Source organism: Triturus cristatus, chromosome 10, assembly GCF_964204655.1.
Source record: "Triturus cristatus chromosome 10, aTriCri1.1, whole genome shotgun sequence".
Classification (NCBI taxonomy): Eukaryota; Metazoa; Chordata; class Amphibia; order Caudata; family Salamandridae; genus Triturus; species Triturus cristatus.
Window position 1 is genome coordinate 1,160,666,624 of NC_140593.1, and position 22,488 is coordinate 1,160,689,111.

The 22,488-nt window shown below is 46.4% G+C and overlaps 1 protein-coding gene across 2 annotated transcripts in view; it reads left to right on the forward strand.

The window, feature by feature from the left end:
• Window positions 1-22,488, forward strand: part of LOC146796828 (metalloproteinase inhibitor 1-like) — a 50,136-nt gene that overhangs the window by 20,278 nt on the left and 7,370 nt on the right. The window contains exons 2-4 of one of the 2 annotated variants that reach the window (XM_085629569.1): window positions 2,483-2,649; window positions 3,596-3,678; window positions 8,299-8,413. In XM_085629569.1, coding sequence (XP_085485695.1) covers window positions 2,526-2,649; window positions 3,596-3,678; window positions 8,299-8,413 — 322 coding nt within the window. In that variant the 5' untranslated portion in view covers window positions 2,483-2,525. The remainder of the gene's footprint in view (window positions 1-2,482; window positions 2,650-3,595; window positions 3,679-8,298; window positions 8,414-22,488) is intronic. The other variant, XM_085629570.1, reaches the window with a different exon arrangement.

Here is a 22,488-nt window from a genome sequence, read left to right on the forward strand (position 1 = left end):
CACAGAACAGATGTATGGCAGACAGCCGCAGCAGTGCAATCTGCACTCACACAGAACAGATGTATGGCAGACAGCTGCAGCAGTGCAATCTGCACTCACACAGAACAGATGTATGGCAGACAGCTGCAGCAGTGCAATCTTCACTCACACAGAACAGATGTATGGCAGACAGCCGCAGCAGTGCAATCTGCACTCACACAGAACAGATGTATGGCAGACAGCCGCAGCAGTGCAATCTGCACTCACACAGAACAGATGTATGGCAGACAGCCGCAGCAGTGCAATCTGCACTCACACAGAACAGATGTATGGCAGACAGCTGCAGCAGTGCAATCTGCACTCACACAGAACAGATGTATGGCAGACAGCCGCAGCAGTGCAATCTGCACTCACACAGAACAGATGTATGGCAGACAGCTGCAGCAGTGCAATCTGCACTCACACAGAACAGATGTATGGCAGACAGCTGCAGCAGTGCAATCTGCACTCACACAGAACAGATGTATGGCAGACAGCTGCAGCAGTGCAGACTTCCCCTTCACAGAACAGATGTATGGCAAGCCGCAGCAGTGCAATCTTCACTCACACAGAACAGATGTATGGCAGACAGCTGCAGCAGTGCAATCTTCACTCACACAGAACAGATGTATGGCAGACAGCCGCAGCAGTGCAATCTGCACTCACACAGAACAGATGTATGGCAGACAGCTGCAGCAGTGCTAGCAGAAATGCAAGCAGCAGCAAACGTGCAGACTGTACAACAGTGGTGTAAGATTTCCTGCACAGACAAAACAAGTACAGCTCAGGAAGTAGTCAAGCACACATCCCTCACACAGAGTAGATGCGGTCGGTGCACAACCAGTGTCTACTTTCCTTGCATCTTGTACATTAGACCCATTATCGCAAAGGCAACACTATGTCCACTGATGAGCAGCAGCTGATAGCGCTCCATTGCAGCAATGTGAACCTACAGACAATAGGAGCAAGTGGGGTGTGCACACAAGAGCCATGGATGTTGGTCTGACACCAACACGAGCACTGCAGTGGTGGCACAGGATGGAACCTATGAGTAAGGGAGGTTCCACGTAGTTTTGTAGGAACGGAACGGAGTTATATTGGGAGGGGCTGCTGCATGTTACATGCATTTGTTTGATCATGTTCCATATCCAAAAGCTCCCTGGGCCCAACTCTCCCTGTGCAGACAACCTCTGCTGTGCACAGCCTCCTGTGAGCAGGGGGTCAGCATTAGGACTTGGCCTCTGGCCAGGCCCTGCCCAGTCCAGCCCTGCTGCACTGATGTGCCTTCATGTTTTTAATTGGATTCATAAGTCCTCCACGGATTTGCAAATTAAAGGTCCTGGTATCTCTAAAATGTAACCTCTATATGCCCAGACCAGAACACTCTTTAAAGTTTAATTTCTCAAACATACTGAAACAAGTAAAAGTACTTCCTTGGGTAAATATCTATTTACAGTCCTTGCCATTTTTCTGTATCGAGAAACAAAAATGAGGAAACATTTTAAAATTAACAAATTACTGTATTCTAGGCCCTTGACAGACATATCTGTGAAAATCCTGCCATGTATAACCTGCTTTGGATGTAATTGATTATAATTACATGATTGTAAATTAGCAGGTAATATGGACAGTTTCAGGCCAGTATTTCTGATAAAAACGATCTCCTTCAGAGACAGTTCTGAGAAGGACTGAATGAATGATTACTGTATCCTAACTGAACACTCAGTACAGCCAAGAGATGCTTTCCGACCAGAGCATGCAATACGTATTTTGAAATACTCCCTCGAACATTCATTAAGTCTCTCACTCACTCACTTAATCGATCCATCGCTGCAGCCAGTTAATCGTGCCACATCATAGTTGAGGAATTAGCCCTAGATCCCTGTAAATTTGTTCCTGAATCACCATGGTATTCAAAACACTATCACCTAGCTCTAGCATTTTATCAGAGTATTTTGTGTAACAGTGTAATGGAGTGTTGAGCACCAAATCCAGAAAACAGTTGATGATCAGAATATTTCAAGTTTTGAAATTATTGTGAAAAACATTCTATGTTATACCGAACATGAACAGTATTGGAAAGACAGAAGGACTTAATAAAAAAACAAAAGTGTCCCCCGATTTTAATACAAGCAGCTAATGTTGTTTATGTCTTAGAACCCCCACATAGTAGAAATATACATAATAATACCTGCAAAGTATGTGGCAATGAATCGCATGTAAAGAAAGGTATTCTTTTATGCACAAATATTTAAAATCCAAAAATCTTTATCTTGCCAATGCATGAAAGGGAATTTCAAACATAACAATTTAAAATGCATCTTCCCTGTGTCTGTTCCATGAGTTCTTGCCCTGCATTCCCTCGTCTGCCTCTCAGAGCTGCATGCGCTCCCTGCAGTCTACCTCAGACTGAGGCAGAACACCTTTCATGCTGGTCACTTTTTATTGTTGTCTCCTTTAAAAGAAGAGTCCCTGCAGATTCACATCTACTGACCTTCAGGAAAACTATGGACACCAGGAAGTGGATCTCCGTGGTGGCGGCTCTGCTTATTGTAGGGGTTGCTTGCCCCGCAGAAGCTTGCAAATGTATTAAAAACCACATTCAGCCCTTTTACTGCAATTCAAATGCAGGTGAGTTTGCAGATAATAGAAATATATTGTTCTGATCTACATTTTTACTGTTCTATATTCTGTTGGTGTTGCCGTTAAATAGGAATGCGCTTCGATGCTTCAAATCTAGAAAGGAGGAGCTTTTAAAAGCTATGTCTGAGAGCTCCTCAATGGAGAAATGAATTTCTGTTTTGAGAATTGAGTGGGAATGGGAACATTTAAAAGACCAGGACGAGGACTTCAGAGTTTTTTACAAGCTGAAGTTTCCAAATTATTTCCAGAGGTTGATCTTCAAAGTCTGAAGGGAGAACACTCAAGTATGACCATGGGAAGCTGAGGAAGCCACAGGGATCTGGGAACTCCAAATCACAGCAAGGGTTTCCTATTGTACTGAGATGGATGGTTTCATTGGACTCTTTCATTTAATTTATGGAGAAGGCCTCCGGTGACCAGCATTTGAACCTCATTGGAGTCATTTACCTGTGGCCTGATCTGTTATTTGTGCTGCAAAATGAATCTTCCCATAATTTGTAGTCCATTAGAGGACGTCATTCTAGATATACGAATAACTAAACCAAGAGCTAGAACCATACCTTTTAGAAGCCGCGCAGTAGGGGCTCATTGGTAATCTGGTCCCTGGTTTACCCGAACTCTTTAGGAGAAGCCTCATCCGCTACACAGTTTTCCTTCAATGTAATGACAGTTCATGCAAGTTGTCAAAGTGCAAGAATTCCTCTGCTGCATTAGAGAAAGTGCTTGTTGTGCAATGCTTTCTGGATCCTCTTGTTTCTTTGCAATTTCATACAGACAGGTAGGTCCTACCAGTACCATAATGACGCCCAGGAGAAGACACACAGAGTTAAAGAACACCCCCATCTTCTAGCCTTATTAGTTTTAGTATTCATTTCATGAATAGGCATTTTTTGTATTGCAATTTGATGCTGATTATCCATCTTTTATTTGACAGTGCTGAAAATGAGGTTCATTGAACCCACCCAGATTACCAACAACGGTTCCCCGGTGACGGGCTACAAGATTCAAGTCGACGAGGTACCTATCTCTTTTTAGTCCTTCGACGAGATCACATCTTCAGATGGAGGCACCCTGTGTTGTGGACATCCTGGTGTATTTATTAGAGTAAAGCAGGGTTCACGTTTCAATCAGCTGATTCCACGTAGAAGACGTATTAATTGATCCTACATTTATTGATTTATTTGTAGATCACCCCTTCCTAAACATTCAGTCGCGGCCCCTGCAGGTAAGAGCTGTGGGGCCAGGTTGGGGGAGGGCGGGATTTGACAGACCACCTAGGGAACATTCAATAAATAATTAATGTTCCCTCGTAGTCATCTATCGAAATCCCCCCTCATCCGCCCCCCCCCCCCCCCGGATCGCTCTTACCTGCATGGGCCACAGCTGTGAACATTCACAAGTAACACAAAAGTAACCCAGTACTTGATTTGGCATTGAAGTAGTAAACTGAGATTGTATCCAACAAGGGCACGTTAATGACAGTGAAGCAATGACAACGCTGTTCAGTAAAAGGGGGTTTGTGGTAGGGCTCAGTCCTTAAATCAGCTCTATTTCTCATGCCAACCATAGGAATACACTGAATAGAATCTTTGAGTACCATAACCTTGACCACTACTGCTGTTTGCTACTCTAGCCCTGCTCCCTGCCTAACAGCTCCCTTTCAATATGCTCCCACGCTCCTACCATGAAGCTGAACATTTTCTACCTTTACCCTTCCGCTGTACTACCCCTAAGCTGGTCCCATCCAATTCAGCCTCCATATGACTCCACCCCCAATACTAGGACACTATAGACCCCCACTCCTATTTCTGCCACTTGGAATTGTGCTACGGACCTGGAAACATTTACAGGGCTTTGGGGGGTCAGCATAACCAGCTGTTGGAGCAGAGGTTCCTGGGAGAGATATGCACGCGTCTCTTTTCGTACGGCTGCCTTTTGGCGCCTGTTTCATGGAAGCAATACCTGCTTTCATGACACAGGAAGCAGATATTGCTTCCTGTGTCATGGGACGCAGAGGGTTCTTCACTGTTAGATGCAGGGCGTTTTTGCCTGAACTGTTGTATATGAAATATTTTGGCAGGATCTTCTCAGTGTCTGATATCTCTCTGGAATGTTGCAGGATAAGGACTAGTTGACCACTGATTCACAGTTTTATCGACTGTATGTCACATGCATATTTTGTGTAAAATGTTATATAACTGCTTCTATGGAGTTATATTAACTGGAATGAAATGTCTATAGCAGAAATGATGGGAATGATAATGTAAACAACGTGTGTAAGTCTTGAAAAATAAAGTTTTGGACATTTAAATTGCCCTGATGCCAGAAGAAAAGCATGTTTCACCTTATAAAAATGACAACTCAATAAATAATTACTTACAGAAAGCTTAGACTTGTGGAAGAAACCAGTCCTCCATTTCCGATGGAATCTAGGACCTCAGAACACATTCAGGGGGTCTATATGATTAGGACATATATATTCACCACGAAGGCTGCATAGTATTAAACATACAGAAAAGCTGGTCTGCTCAGATCCAAAGTTATCCTTCAAGGAAATTGCTTGAAAACCTCATCATGAAATGTAATGACCTTCATGGTGACAAAAACCCATATAGGACAGACACACAGGAAACATGCAGATATTTGGAATACAAGTGAGAAGGGTGCTTTAGTGGTGACAAATGAGGGGGGGAAGCTTTCTGTGAGGGAAGGGTTTGTTGTCAGACTATTGCTTGGGTTTAGGAGTTTAAGTTAGAGTTAGGATGTATCATTTCAGCCATTAGTCACAACCATTACTGGGTTTTCCACTAAAGTGTTTTGCCACTATAGTGGCTTCTCTTTTGGCAGATGCAACCAATTGATAAGAGATGCCGCCACTAAATTGGTAGAGACCTTTAAATTTGATCTCCTTCTTCCAATGCAGAGATCACATCTGCAATAAATGTGAAGGTTAGCCTGCACTCACAAGTACCATCTTAGACATGTTCTCTTCTGTTCGTAAACTAGTTGTATGTGCTGCATCGTGTTGAACAAAACACACACGATGATGGAAGGAATGTTGCACATTGGAAAAACATTCACCCCCAGTCACAGATCTGGCTTTAATCCATTGTTATTTTGCTCACCACGCCACCCCAGTTCAGACATGGCCATATGCAAATCAGTCTTGACCCTGTGCCTCATGGGAACAGTCCAGCCCGAACTGCCAAGCCATGTCTTCCCTGGACCAGAATCAAGCATCCTAGGACCGGTTTCGGGGTTTCACCCCTCTTCAGCCAGGATAGCTTGACTCCAGTGGCGTAGTGAGCACGGGACCCAAGTCTGGGCATACCCTTCCCACATAGGGCGAACAGCAAAACACACAAGATGATGGACGGAATGTTGCACATTGGAAAAACATTCACCCCCAGTCACAGATCTGGCTTTAATCCATTGTTATTTTGCTCACCACGCCACCCCAGTTCAGACATGGCCATATGCAAATCAGTCTTGACCCTGTGCCTCATGGGAGCAGTCCAGCCCGAACTGCCAAGTCATGTCTTCCCTGGACCGGAATCAAGCATCCTAGGACCGGTTTAAGGGTTTCACCCCTCTTCAGCCAGGATAGCTTGCCGCCAGTGGCGTAGTGAGCACAGGACCCACGTCTGGGCATACCCTTCCCACATAGGGCGAACAGCAAAACACACAAGATGATGGACGGAATGTTGCACATTGGCAAAACATTCACCCCCAGTCACAGATCTGGGTTTAATCCATCGCTATTTTGCTCACCACGCCACCCCAGTTCAGACATGGCGATATGCAAATCAGTCTTGACCCTGTACCTCATGGGAACAGTCCAGCCCGAACTGCCAAGCCATGTCTTCCCTGGACCAGAATCAAGCATCCTAGGACCGGTTTCGGGGTTTCACCCCTCTTCAGCCAGGATAGCTTGACACCAGTGGCGTAGTGAGCACGGGACCCAAGTCTGGGCATACCCTTCCCACATAGGGCGAACAGCAAAACACACAAGATGATGGACGGAATGTTGCACATTGGAAAAACATTCACCCCCAGTCACAGATCTGGCTTTAATCTATTGTTATTTTGCTCACCACGCCACCCCAGTTCAGACATGGCCATATGCAAATCAGTCTTGACCCTGTGCCTCATGGGAGCAGTCCAGCCCGAACTGCCAAGCCATGTCTTCCCTGGACCGGAATCAAGCATCCTAGGACAGGTTTAGGGGTTTCACCCCTCTTCAGCCAGGATAGCTTGCCTCCAGTGGCGTAGTGAGCACAGGACCCACGTCTGGGCATACCCTTCCCACATAGGGCGAACAGAAAAACACACAAGATGATGGACGGAATGTTGCACATTGGCAAAACATTCACCCCCAGTCACAGATCTGGGTTTAATCCATCGTTATTTTGCTCACCACGCCACCCCAGTTCAGACATGGCCATATGCAAATCAGTCTTGACCCTGTGCCTCATGGGAACAGTCTAGCCTGAACTGCCTGGTATAATGTATGCAGGGTGGGCGTTCCGACGCAAGAAAGCCTCGTAAAAGTGACACAGTGAAATCTACAAAATTTCACTGCGTCACTTCTATGACGCCATTGCGTCAAAACCTTACGTCTGCTTGAAGCAGGCTTAAGGAATGACATAGCATAATAGGAATAGGCATTCCCGAGCATTGCTGGAGTTGCGTCGTGCTTGCGACACGGCTCCAGTAATGCGTTGCCGTTACGCCAACAGATGCATCACGCATCTATTGATCCTTGCGCAAGAGTTGAATTGCGTGAAGCAAATTAACCGACGCATCTCTGCTAATATGCAGAGATGTGTCAGATCTTGTAAATCTGCCTCCTTGAGAGTACACCACTAGGTGTACTCAGCACGGTGCATAAGACTATTGGACCCAATGGGTTCCTAAATGGTACCTAAATGTTTAAAAATTCCAAATGTTTTGCCAGCAGCTCAACTACATGTTTTTACATTTAATGGAAGACCGGTTCTAAACATTCACAGATGAGTACAGCTAGTGGCGTACTCTCAAGGTTTAGAGATCACATCTGCACCAGATCATCAGAATGAAGTTGTGTTCCTCAAACTCTCCAGCATTACTTAATTGTTGACTCTGTTAGGATCATTTGTAGGGCAGTAAATAATTAGTCATTTTGCTTTAAAGCCATAAGTTATCAATGGTAAAACTTGACACCATGTAGAAGAGACTAGGGAGGTGGCAAGTGCTGTAGCAGTGACAACTTGCTCTCCTTTATACTTGCTGTGGCATTCTGAGATAGTATCCCCTCAGAAATCTGGGAAAACGGTAATGAAAAGGGCAGATTTGATGGGTGTGGTGTTCTCTATTTACAATGAAATCCAGTGAATCTATTCTTCTCATCTATTTACAAAGTCATCCCTATTTTATAGCCTTGAAAAAAGAAATTACAGTTGATCAGCCACTAGTATTTAAGTATAGAGTGACCTTTTGCTCAAGGGCCTCCATGGTCTCCATATTTCAGTGAAAGAGAGAGGAATGAGGGGGTGTAACTTCGGCATTCATATCGCACGTATTCATCTATAAAGCCAATAGCTTATTTCATATTATGAGATTTCAAATCCCCATGTTATTATTCTCATTGTATAACAGGTAATGAAAGGCAATGCGGAATTGCAGTCCTTGACGTTCATCAGTTCATGGGCTGGGAGTTCCTGTCAATACTATCACAGTGAAAGTGACTACAACGTACAGTACCTGGTCACAGGTAAGCCACCTCTGGGGATCTTTCTGCAGAAAGCAGCTGCAAGTGTCCTTAGGGGGTTATTTTTGCTGCATCCCCTTTTAAAGCTACTCTGAAACCAACATATAAAACCAAAGGCCCTGCTTAGCTAGTGATGATAATGTTGATGGATATGTTATACAGTGCTTACTGTCACCAAAGCACTTTAGACAGCTATGTGTACTTATCTGACTTCTAGGAAATTGGGTTGTTGGTTGACTGGGATATGAGCCTTGTTCAAGCAGCAACCACAACCCTTGTCAGGGTGAGGCACAAACAAACCCCAAATTAACCTGTGCTCAACCGGCTGGTAGCTTGGCACAGAGCAGTCAAGCTTAACTTAGAGGCAGTGTGCAAAGTATTTGTGCAACACTTCAAACAGTAACACAGCGTAAACACACCACAAAAGGATCCCACGCCAGCTTAGAAAAGTAGAGCAAAATGTAATAAATAAAATAAAACCAAAACAACAAAAATCCAATCAGTAGAGCCGGAGTTATGAATTTGTAAAGATTATAGCTGAAAATAGCACCTAACCCATAAAGCGCCAACAGAGGCAATCTTGTCGTTCTGGACCAGGTCAAACTCAAAGTACAGACTGACCGCGATGGAGCACGGGTCAAATCCATTCCCAGTTTAGTCCTGCTTAAGATTTACCCTCTCAGATTTTGTGCCAAGAGTCCCATTCCCTTTGGAGAGGGCCACGTAGAGAAAAGAGAGCATTATGGGAGGCTATCGATGTGGTGCAAAGAGGGGGCTGGGTGTCGTGGACAGGCAGACTGGAATTTTGCGGTCCTCCGCAAGCTGTTGATGCTGTAGTGCAAAGAGACAGGCTGCAGGCAATTCATGCTCATTCTCAATGCGAGTGGCACGGTCTTAATATGAACATGCCCGTCCGCGGCCCTGAAGAGCCCAAAAGGTTGATTTAAGCTTGCTGAACCACACCAAGGTCTAGGACCTGAGGAGCACCTGTTGGGGGCCAGGAACCTGCTGCAGCTGGGTCTAGGAGCTGTTTAGGGATCCTCTTATGCCACAAAGGCTCAGATCAGGAGTCCAGCAGAACAGCCCTTGGAGTCACTTGTGGTCCTGGGTTCAAAATGAAGTAGCAGGCCAAATTCCTCATTCCTAGGCAAGAGGGTCACAGGCAGCAGGTCAGCACAACAGGACAGCAGCTACTTCAGAGTGACAGTCCAGCAGAGTGGCAGTCCTTTCGGCAGCCCAGTAGCTCTTCTTCCCAGCAGAGTATCCACGGTTTCATAAGAACACTGAAGAGTTGGTGTCTGAGGTCTACAATCCATACCCAGTTGTGCCTTTGAAGTTGGGGAGAAGCTTCCAGAGGTTTACCTTTGAAGTCCCCAGGCATCCTGCCTCCTCTGTCCTAGCTCCAGACTAACTACACGAAGTATGCAGCCCTTTGTGTAGAGGCAGTATTCAACCTATTCAATTGGAAGTGGGGCTGGGCTCCTCCCTCCTATCCTGTCAGTGATGGCTCATCCAGGCACAACTAAGCTTCCTTTTATGTATGGCTGTCTAGGTGGAATACACAAACTTCACCTGTCAGATACACCCAGTCATGTGACCCGGATACAGAGTATAGGCACTAAATGGCTAAGGCAACTTCATAAAAGTGGCATTTTCAAAATTGCAATGAAAAATCAGACTTCCTCATAATTTAAGATTTTTTTACCCCAATTCTAAAGACACCAAACATGGTGGGATTCCCTGTTTCTATTTGGAAATTTCACACATAAAACTGTAATAAGGCAACTCCAATGTTTTCCTATGGGAGAGGTAGGCCTTGCAGTAGTGAAACTATCACTTAAGAGTGTTTATCTACCAGGATATGTAACACATGGAAGTACATGTCCAACTTTTTAAATACAATGCACCCTGCCCTCAGGTCTGTCCAGGCCCTACCCTAGGGGTTACTTATATGCATCAACAAGGAAGTTTTGGGCCTGGCAAAAGGTTCATCTTGCCAGGGCAACATGGCTGTTTAGAACTGGACTCATGGGCTCTGCAATGGCAGGCCTGAGATAGGTTTGAAGGGCAACTTAAGGTGGTGGCACAATCAGTGCTGCAGGTCCACTAGTAGCATTTAATTCACAGGCCCTAGGTACCTGTAGTACTACATTACTGGGGAATTACAGGTAAAGTAAATATGCCAATTGGGTATAAGCCAATTCAACCACATATAAAGGAGAGAGCACAAGCATTTTAGCAATGGCTAGCAGTGTTAAAGTGCAGAGTTGTAAGACCAGCAAAAAGAATTCTGCAAATATAGGAGAAGAGGAAGCAAAAAGTCTGGGGATGACCCTACATAGAGGGTAAGGTCCACTGTGATTGTTACTCAGTGTAAAGACTTCTGAATATGATGAATCACAGGTGTCAGGTACCTGATTCACAGAGAAAGTCACACGTCTGCACCAGCAGGTTTGCTACCTTGTATGAGTGCAGATGTATGATTTTGGTGGATTCTCAAAACATTTTCCCTTTTCGCTTGAATACCTGTGCCAGATGCAGCTTTCCAAGCACAGTTCTGGAAAAGTGTTAGGAACAGTTTTTGACATTTCCCAAATGTGTAGCTGTGTGCATTTTACAACTGAGCATGATGAAATGCCAGTGCGTTGCGACTGACTTTTTCAGGATAGCAAGGACTTGAAGAAGAGTATAAGAAAGTTATAGAGTTACTTATAGAGTTAGTGGATGTTTCCAAACTTTCAAAGGAAACCATGGCCTGTCATATCCACTTGTCACCCCTTGAGTGTGCCTTACTCGTGCACAATATTATGCCCTCGTGTAGTAACATAACTTGTGAGTTAAAGGATTTATGACTGCAAGCTCATCTTTTTTTTATACCTTCCAGTTACCAAAGCAGTCCTTTTTACATGTAAGTTAGATTCACATGCAAATGAGAATTGTCTCTTTGGATCTTTAAGTGAAAGACATTTGTGTGCACTAGAGAGTATGTACCCTCACAATTATCAATTACTTTGGATAATATTTCTGCATGTCATAAAGGCTGCAGACTCCTTTCTGACTTATAAGTCAGAATGAGTGATGATTAAGACAAAGAAAATCACAGCAGACATGATAAGTTGTTCCCAGTAGATTGCCAGCTCTATTTTCTTTGTTTGATCTGTTTATTAGAGTTTTACATTTGACAAGCATATACCTTTCCATACAGAACCAGTAGGCAGTTCTTGAAACAGAGTGTTTAACAGAACACAGCAATGGCATAAGTACAGATCTGGTATCAATGTATCTCACTGATATAAATTATCGTACCCCAGGCCTGTCATGTATTTGAAACACTTCAGTGTAGCAACTTTTCCTGATTACAGAACACAGCAAACGTACTATGAGTGTACATATTAGTTTCATATATACAATTCCAATGGCTCCACTCCGCCATATCACTTGAATCAGCGAATCGATCAAATGACCTTATTGCTAACGTTGAACCAATAACACAACCAAAAGGAGGGGCAAGGGGAGAAAGCAGGAACTCTATATAGGTGGGTGAAGAACTCTGTCCTTGACCATTGCAGAAGTTGCCGCTTATTCAATCCTACATATGCATATATTATCAACATGATATTAATACATGGTGGTGTGAGGTGTATGGAACATACTACACATTCCAGATTGCATTTTGGGTCACATTACGACACATGTTTTGAACAGCATTAGTTAATATTAGGAATGTCAGGTGGATCATCCGAAGTTAAGAACCCTTGGAGCATACGCAACATTGTGTTCCATGCCATGGAGATGGGGAATTTGCGAAGTCCTAATGTGTCCTCCCTTAGTAGTGAGACCGCCTCGGCCTTAACACAATTTATTATAAAGTGGAACCATACTTTAATCGGTGGGGGAATCTTCTGCTTTCCACGGGCGCGTAATCAGCTGCTTGACCACGACCAAACCCAAATCTAAACACCTAGAAGAGGCTTTATGCTTTTTAGTTCTAGGAAATATCCCCGTTATACACGCCTCCCATGTCCGCGGCAACTCCCTTACTGTGCTGGTATCCAGAGCACAGATCTCAAAAATACAGTTGCAATTTGGGGCAGGACCAGAGCACATGTAATAAATCAGCATCTATCAATTTACATCATGGACAGCATGCATCTACCTTATTAAAATATCTATTAATCTTGTCTGAGGATAGGTACACTCTCTGAACAACATAAAATGCAATCAACCTGAACCGTGCATTTCTGGGGATCAGTCTGGGGCTTTCCAATATTATGAACCATTCTTTATCTGTCAACCATTCTTTATCTGTCTATGATCGCGCTAGGCCTGTTTCCCATTTATTTTGCAACGGTGTTAAATCAAACATGGTGTGTTCCTGAATCGACTCCACAAACCATTTTATAAGATGGCGTCCGTACCCATCAGATGCACATATTGCATTAGGAGATGTGTTGGGGGTTCTTGCAAAATTTTTCTCCAGTATCGCTTCAGTTTAGCCGTCCAGGAGGCATGGTTCAAGAATTGCCCTGGGGGGACACCTTCTTCCTCAGACAAAGAGAGGAATGGCCGCAGTGCGCCCTCCTCATACAAATCTCCCAGTGTAGATATATCCACCCCCAGCCAATCTGTAAGGTCCATTACCGCTCTCTCGCTATCAGCATTCCTAGGAATGGTATGGCTGGCGCATAAGGCGTAACGTGCCTAGTACGGCGCAATGCCCTCTGAAAGCATTTTTGAGCAATTTGGACTAGAAGTGGAAGCGACTCATGTGGTCTGTTACAGGGGTGGAAGAGAAAGAGAATCCTATCCAGGGAATACAAGGGCTCGCGTTCTGCTGTATCTGCCAGATGTAGCTCCTCCACATAATTTGCCACCCAGAGTATCTGTGACGCCAGAAAGTAGTGCTCTATGTTGGGTAAAGTCAGCCCGCCCTGTGACCGGGTTAAATAAAACTTTGCCAATGCTACCCCACACCGCGTTTTGTTCCAGATAAAGTCCCTTATAACACCCACCAGTGAGCGAAAGAAGGACGCAGGCAGGTATAGTGGAAGATTAGCAAAGTAATAAAGAAGGCGTAGCAGCATTACCATCTTTATCAACTCCACCCTGCCTATAACTGAGAGATTGAGCGTTTTCCAAAATTCGATTTGGGATTTTAACGCTGTAACTGCTCTAGATATATTGCCATCCATGAGATCCCTGTCATTATGGTAAATGCGTATACCCAGATATTGGAACGCCACTGGTTACCAATGCACCACCATCCCATCCACCTCCAGATGTGGGTCATCTGCCCCAGGGGTAAAGGGGAATAGACTAGACTTACCCAAGTCTACACCCAGCCCAGCTAGTGAAGCAAATAGTCTTAGGGTGTCCGGGATGACCCGCAGGATTGCCTGAAGATTTTTAACATAAAGCACGATATCATCCGCATACAGTGAGACTGCATGCAGACCATCCCAAGGGGATTCCCCCAGTCTGACGCCGACTGTTGTAGCGCTATTACCAGAGGTTCTATCACCAGGGAGAAAATCAATGGGGAAAGGGGGCACCCCTGTCTAGTTCCCCTCTCTATCAGTGTTGGTCTGGAGAACAAAGTCCCCAGACGGACCCGAACTGCAGGTGCTCCATATAGTAGTTTAATTATGCTTAGCATTTAAGGCCCAAAACCAAATCGATGGAGTACTGTAAACATAAATGGCCACTCAACTGTGTCAAACACTTTCTCTAGGTCTAACACGGCACAGCCAGCTGTAGGCCAATTCATTGCAGCACAGCGCATCACTGTAACAGCCTGCGGATTTTAAGAGATTTGTGTTTCGGGCTGGCACAAACCCATTGTGGTCCTGGGGGACCAATTGCGGGATAAAGGGCGCCGCTCTGCTTACCAGAACACCTGCCAGCATTTTATAGTCCCTGTTCAGTAACGCCAGGGGCCGGTATGCGCTCGTATTTGTAGGATCTCTGCCTGGTTTGGGAAGCGTAATCAAGGTGGCTTCTGTCACGGGGGTAGGGAGGGAGAGGCTCTCTCATGCTTCCGTATATACCTTAAGCAATTGCAGGCTTAACAGATCAGCATATGATTTGTATAATTCGTGGGGGAACCCATCAGGTCACGGCACCTTTCCAGACAGCAAAGCCTGCACCGTACCTCTAATCTCTTCTAGCGTGAGCGGCGCATCCAGCTCCAGTTACTGCTCCGGTGTTAGGGCCTGAAAAGAAAGGCCATCCAGGAACTCCTGTATCTCCATCTCGGGAACTTTGAGGGCGGATCTATATAATTCTGCGAAATGTGTGGTCAGTTTGCTATGTATTTCATGTTGTGTAAATTTGAGCCCCCATCCTGAGACCGAAGAGCGATGATGGGTCCGATCGACTATTGCTGTTTGATCAACCAGGCCAGAAGGGGGCCTGATCGATCCGCTTTAGCGTGCACAGACGCTGAGTGCACCGCGAAGTTAAGAAAACTTTGACGTCCTAGAAGTTCAGCATGTTTCTTACACGCCTCTGATAAGGGGGACGTTCCCACAGCATCTGCAATAGATCGGGATTCTAGCGCTAACAGCTCCCTTTCTACATTGAGTAGGTCCGATTCTACCTGCTTTCGCAGCCCACAGTCCAGCCCCAGACAGTTCCCTGCAGCGTTAACCTCATGGCTGCCCATTCCACCAGGGAGGATGAAGCAGTTCCAGAGTTGAGTGCAAAGTACTCCCCTATTGCCTCCCCCACCGATTCCCGAAAAACGGAGTCCTCAAGCATCGCCGGTTGTAGCCTCCAAGTAGGGACACCAGGAATCCCACCCTCCCAGGCCAGTGTGACACAGTGTGGATTGTGATCAGTGTGTGTACGTCCCCAATACTTCAAGCCTGATATGTAAGGAAGTAAGGATGGAGATCCAAAAAACCTGTCTAAGTGAACATGAAGATTATGGGGTACTGAGAAGAAGGAGTACACACACCACGGGGTTGCGATGTCTCCAGACATCAATTAGATCCCATCCATCTGCCCATCCATTCAGCACCATAGTATTGGGCGTGGCCTTCGTACCCCTAAGTGGAGGAAAGGCTCTATCTACACCCGTATCCAGCACACTATTAAAGTCCCCAACAGTTAACCATGGAACCTCACACCATTTCTTCATCACTTGGGACAGCTGGCTGAAGAACTGACCTTTATCTATATTTGGGGCATATACGTTTCCTAAAATGGCACCCATCTAATCTGTCCTTCAAGAGCACATATCTGCCCTCTTTATCAATAAGAACCTTATGTATCGTGAAAGGCGTACCCGGATGAATCCAAATGAGGACCCCTCTTGCAAATAGAGAATAATCTGTGGCATATACCTTACCCCCCCATTCTGCATTGTAGACTAGCTGTTTCCACCGCATTTAAATGTGTCTCTTGTAATAGACTTCGTGCCTCATAAGATATGAGTATACCGCATATCTACAGGATGGCATTCGGAGACCCTGCACATTCAAAGTGATTATTATGTGACCCATCCTGGAATTGATTTATATAAGCAATGAAGTGTGCCGAAGACCACACACATACCTTTGAGTAGCAGTCGGATATGCACTGCAACATCTCCAATACCCACCATAGGTGACTCCTGCAATTAAAGGGAAAAGGGATAATCCAACAAGGTAAAGGAGCAACATTACAAGAGCAACCCTCTCAACCTTGAGGTGTTACCCAAACCGACAATCAGCAGCACAACCGCATGTCCTACTGGTTCCCATAGACAGGAGCTGTAGAGGGATATGTAACCATGCTGGGCATACTTTTATGAATCACCCAGTGTCATCTAGTTATACATCAGAAGAGAAGTGTAATAGAAAGCAACCCACAGGGGCACAAGAAAGCACCAGATGTACCACCCCATGGATAGGCCTCGCCGTGGCAAATGATAGTGTAGAGGCACCTTAACCAAGACAGTTCATGCAACAGCCCTTAAAGCGGGCGCCAAACCGAGTCTCTTTCATACAATACCATCTGCCGTCTGTGGCGTGGCACCTGACATTTGTAACAAAATCTTGTCTGACGAGTCTGCCACTGACGAGCCCCCATCCCCTGAGGACTGAAGGGAAGTGCCAGCTTTATCTTCTGGCTCCGCAGTTTCTGCAATCTGCTCTGCGGACCACCGCCTGCTGCTGCCGCCAATAAACCAAGGAGTCTCCTCCTAGGCCGTCGCCGTCGAGGTCCTTTTCCGGTTGCTTCCTCACTCCATGCAGCTGATGTGCCCATAGGCCGTGAGCCAGAGTCCTGACCCAACATCTCAAGCCAGTCCCAAGCGTCCTGAGGTGTGTCAAAAAATCTTGACATCCAATCGAAAACTGCTCGGAGTCTTGCAGGAAAGAGCAGTGAGTAAGAAATATTTAATTGACAAAGCTTTTGCTTAATTAGCAAGAAGGACCCTCGTTGTTGCTGGACCTTCATCATGTAGTCGGGAAAGAACAAAACCTTGGTTTTCTCAAACTTGACCTATTCCAGTTTCCTAGTCTCCCGCAGGATCACGTCGCGATCCTTGAAATGCAGCAGTTTAAAGATGAGCAGTCGTGCTCTTTCGCCCGGGGCCGGCTTTCTGCCCTGGACATGGTGCGCTCTTTCAATAGTAAAGAACGGGGAGATCTCGGTATGTAGTAATATGGTCTTGAGCCATTGTTCCATGAAGGTAACCACATCTTGCCTTTCCGTCCCTTCCGGCAGCACAATCAGCCGTACATTATTCTTCCTGGAGCAGCCTTCCGCATCCTCCATCTGCTCCTCAAGGTATCTTATCCTGACCTCATGGACATTTTGTTGTTTCTCTTGGATATCTGTGGCCAGTTTCAGTTCTGATACATCTTGTTCCACAGCAGTGACCCGTTCCTTTAATTTCCGATGGTCAGCGTGCAGCAGAGTAAGGTCTAAGGCAACTTACAGCTTGGCTCCATTGATTCTTGAGATCGCTCGAATGCATTCAGGATAGCGTCCAAACGGTCATCCGGGGACTTCTGTCCCTCCGCTGGCTGCGTTTGATCCACTTCGTTCATGCCTGCAGCTGAGGAGGCCCTGGATCCAGCGCCTCTGGTTCGTCCCATCTGTCAAACAGGCCCCACCACCTCACCACCAGCAAGTAGGGCAGGTCAGTGCGCTACTTCGGGGCACGTGGGTCACCCCATGCACACTATGCGCAGGGGCACAGTCTCAAGCAGTCCCTGGTACAGTCCGGGTTCAGACCCACAATGATTCAATCTGCATTCGACCTGTGACGCAGACTCTCTGCCTGCCTGGCTGGCCAGGTGCATTGGTCCAACACCCCAACACTTGTCTTTTATCGCAGCTCAGTGCCCTCGGGTCACTATTCAGCAAGCCAATCGCACACCACTGCTTCCGAGGGTACCTCTTCCAGCTGTTTGACGAGCGCTGGCATCCCCATGGGCCGAAGGCTTCCACATGTCTTCCAGGGCCTACCAGTTCCCGTCGCCTTCACTCTCTGATTACCCTTCCCTGCGAGGTATGCTCCATTTTCCGCCTCTCGTCGCCGATCCAGCTTTTGCCATCAGTTCGAGCCAGTGGGCACAAGCTGATGTACTGACTTACCATCCTGCTGTGCAACTGGAACAAAGGTACTTAAGAACTTACATGGCTACCAGCGTCTACTATCTACCACAGAGTACAACACAGTGCCAATCCTCTTGCCGGGTGTAATGAATGAGGCCCCAGCACAAGCGGACATGGAGACAACGGGATCACTACACAGTACTCTTTACACAGTGCGTGTCCCTCTCCTGCTCCGATGAGGCGGGCCAGTATACTACTCTTTCGTCCTTGGGGGCCGCACCCAGCAGTAGGTGGCCCCTGTCTTTGCCCCAGTCAGCCATTGCACTCAGCCCCGCTTGCCCTCCGGTCAGGTGCTCGTGAAGCCCATTACTGCTGCAGCCATGCTCCGCACCACGTTCCAGTCCGCCGTCCCGCCTCCGCAGAAGGGTGCCCCCAGGCTTTGTCCGCTCTTCCCAGACCTGTCGCAGGCCCACCAGAGTGGGCTCTCACTGGAATTCTTCACCTTCCGCCCGTTGTCTCTCCTCCTTCGCAGCAGATGCCCGCACCACGGTGCCAGGCCGGTCCAGGCGTCTCACTCGCCTGGGCCATGACTGGGAGCCAAACAGGCAGCACCGCCTGCTACCTCTGCTATCCCGGGAGCATCGGTTTCAGCTTCCTACGTGCTTCTTACCGGTCTGCAGTAACGAAGCGTCTACAGAAATTCTGCCTGTTTAATCTCCTCTGACCGGGGCCATAGTTCAGATGGCATTCATGCCCGGCCTGATCTGTGTCCTTCCAACCTCCCTCCGTCGCTCAGCTCCAGCGTCCAATGTGCTTTCAAAGCATGATCAGCACTACTGCAGACCCCCGGGGGTGGCGCTGGACCTTTGACTCGGCACTGTGTCTGGAAAATGCAATGATGTTGGATAAATGTGCCGGATTATGGGGATGAACGGCGGAGCGAAGTTAATATGCATCTGCTATGCTGCCCCTGCAGACCACGCCCCAGTAGATTGTCTGCTCTATTCTCATGGCAGGCACACTATGTTCCCCAGTAGATTAACAGCTCTATTTTCATGACAGGCACACTTTGTACCCCAGCAGATTGACAGCTCTATTCTCATGGCAGGCACACGATGTTCCCCAGTAGATTGAAAGCTCTCTTCTCATGGCAAAGCGGTTTAAAAGAGGGTGGTGATGGACGGAGCATCAGAATCAATCAAACACTCACACCCAGTCAACAGATCTGGGTTTGATCCATCACCGTTCTTTAGCCCACTCTGCCACCCCAGTTCAGACATGGCCATGTGCAAATCAGTCTGACCCTGTGCCTCATGGGAACAGTCCAGCCCAAACTGCCAAGCCATGCTTCCCTGGACCGGAAACAAGCTTCCTAGGACCGGTTTCTGGCATTTCAGCCGTCTTCAGCCAGGCTTGCTTGAATCCAGTGGCAAAGTGAGCAAGGGACTCACGTCTGAGCATACCCTGCCAACTTATGGCGAACAAAGCGGTACAAAAGGGGGTGGTGATGGACGGAGCATCAGAATCAATCAAACACTCACACCCAGTCAACAGATCTGGGTTTGATCCATCACCGTTCTTTAACCCACTCTGCCACCCCAGTTCAGACATGGCCATATGCAAATCAGTCTGACCCTGTGCCTCATGGGAACAGTCCAGCCCAAACTGCCAAGCCATGCCTTCCCTGGACTGGAAACAAGCTTCCTAGGACCGGTTTCTGGCATTTCAGCCGTCTTCAGCCAGGCTTGCTTGAATCCAGTGGCAAAGTGAGCAAGGGACTCACGTCTGAGCATACCCTGCCAACTTATGGCGAACAAAGCGGTACAAAAGGGGGTGATGGCCATGTCTAAACTGGGGTGGCGTAGTGGGCAAAAGAACGATGGATTTAACCCAGATCTCTTGACTGGGGGAGAATGTCTGCATTGTCAGCATTCCGTCCATCATTTGTTTGTTGTAACGCTTTTCGCCCTAAGTGGGATGGGTATTCCCAGACGTGGGACCCGTGCTCACTACGCCACTGGAGTCAAGCTATCCTGGCTGATGACGGCTGATAGCCAGAAACCGGTCCTAGGATGCTTGATTCCGGTCCAGGGAAGACATGGCTTGGCAGTTCGGGCTGGACTGTTCCCATGAGGCACAGGGTCAAGACTGATTTGCATATGGCCATGTCTAAACTGGGGTGGCGTAGTGGGCAAAAGAACAATGGATTTAACCCAGATCTCTTGACTGGGGGAGAATGTCTGCATTGTCAGCATTCTGTCCATCATTTGTTTGTTGTAACGCTTTTCGCCCTAAGTGGGATGGGTATTCCCAGACGTGGGACCCGTGCTCACTACGCCACTGGAGTCAAGCTATCCTGGCTGATGACGGCTGATAGCCAGAAACCGGTCCTAGGATGCTTGATTCCGGTCCAGGGAAGACATGGCTTGGCAGTTCGGGCTGGACTGTTCCCATGAGGCACAGGGTCAAGACTGATTTGCATATGGCCATGTCTAAACTGGGGTGGCGTAGTGGGCAAAAGAACGATGGATTTAACCCAGATCTCTTGACTGGGGGAGAATGTCTGCATTGTCAGCATTCCGTCCATCATTTGTTTGTTGTAACGCTTTTCGCCCTAAGTGGGATGGGTATTCCCAGACGTGGGACCCGTGCTCACTACGCCACTGGAGTCAAGCTATCCTGGCTGATGACGGCTGATAGCCAGAAACCGGTCCTAGGATGCTTGATTCCGGTCCAGGGAAGACATGGCTTGGCAGTTCGGGCTGGACTGTTCCCATGAGGCACAGGGTCAAAACTGATTTGCATATGGCCATGTCTAAATTGGGGTGGCGTAGTGGGCAAAATAACGATGGATTTAACCCAGATCTCTTGACTGGGGGAGAATGTCTGCATTGTCAGCATTCCGTCCATCATTTGTTTGTTGTAACGCTCTTCTCATGGCAGGCACACTATGTTCCCCAGTAGATTGAAAGCTCTATTCTCATGGCAGGCACACCATGTTCCCCAGTAGATTGAAAGCTCTGTTCTCATGGCAGGCACACTATGTTTCCCAGTAAATTGACAACTCTATTCTCATGGCTGGCACACTATGTTCCCCAGTAGATTGACAGCTCTATTCTCATGGCAGGCACACTATGTTCCCCAGTAGGCTGAAAGCTCTATTTTCATGTAAGGCACACTATGTTCCCCAGTAGATTGGCAGCTCTATTCTCATGGCTGGCACACTATGTTGCCCAGTAGATTGACAGCTCAATTCTCATGGCAGGCACACTAATGCTTGCAAAAGATCCTATATCCTGCACCAACACTTCCTACTGCACAGATCCCTGAACAAAAACATAAGTAGCACAGCTTTGGGATCTGTCCAGATTGGGCTGTGAGTTGGATGGTTAGCGATAAATAATACATTGGTTTAGTAAATATCATTGTTTTCAGAGGAAGCAGGATTTCAAATGTTCTAAATACTGTTCTCTAAAAAGTCAGTTTAAAACCATACAATATAGTATATACTGGCGATTTTGAATATACACGTGTGAGCTGAAGTGCACATGTAAGAGCATTCTAAAGGATGCTAGACACATCCGGATTAAAATGCAAAAAGCCATCCTGCCCACCTAAATTAAAGATAGTTCAATACTTCATCTCCTATCATTGAAATTGATTCTATGAAAAGAGGAGCAGTATTTCTGTATATTTGCACCGAATCACACTTCAGTATCTCAGATTCTAGCCAGGATGTCAGGGAACATAGTGGGAGAACCCAAAGAGAAAGGCAAAGAAACAAGGGGTGAAATGCCTCTGCTGGTTCTAACGAAGAGGGTGTCCCCATTTTCAGTACTGCAAGATTGTCGAAATCCAGAGAGTCTTCTTCAGAAATCTAAATAAAAACAGTTTGGAAGCAACAGGCTTAAACAGGATCTTGGCAAGGAAAGGTACATTTGGTTCATGACTGGCTGGTACTTGAAAAGAGTCTCTCGGCCAAGGTTTGGCCTCTTGTGATGGTGTATGCTTTAAGACATCAATCGAGCATTAATACTGGTCAGGATCAGTTGAAAAGGAAATGGTATTGTGTTAAGATTGAATGAAGTTTCTCAGAAGTAGGAATAATGTACATGAAGGTGCTTGTGGGACACAGCTTTCATGAACTTAGAAAGATTGCCTTTCTGAAGAGTTTGAAATGTTAACAGATAACTTTTCACTTGATTTGCAAATGACATTATTGTTTAAATAATATTTTTGATTTGTATCTTGTATCTATTTTTGGGGAAGGTTGGTAAGTTTTAAAATTTGGAGGATTTGGCATGGATTGCGTGGCATTCGCAGAAACCTCTGGCACTTAGATATTTGTTGGATTGTTTGCAGCATTGTTGGATTTTCCATTTCTTTTGATATTTAATTACTTTCTTTTTTCACTACAGAGGTATTCAGTAAACCAGAAGCACTAGGTCTGGGACAGTTGTTCTCCACTTGACAACTTTAGCTTGTTAAAATGGTGTCAGTATAATTTATAACTGAGCAGTTTAAGTATT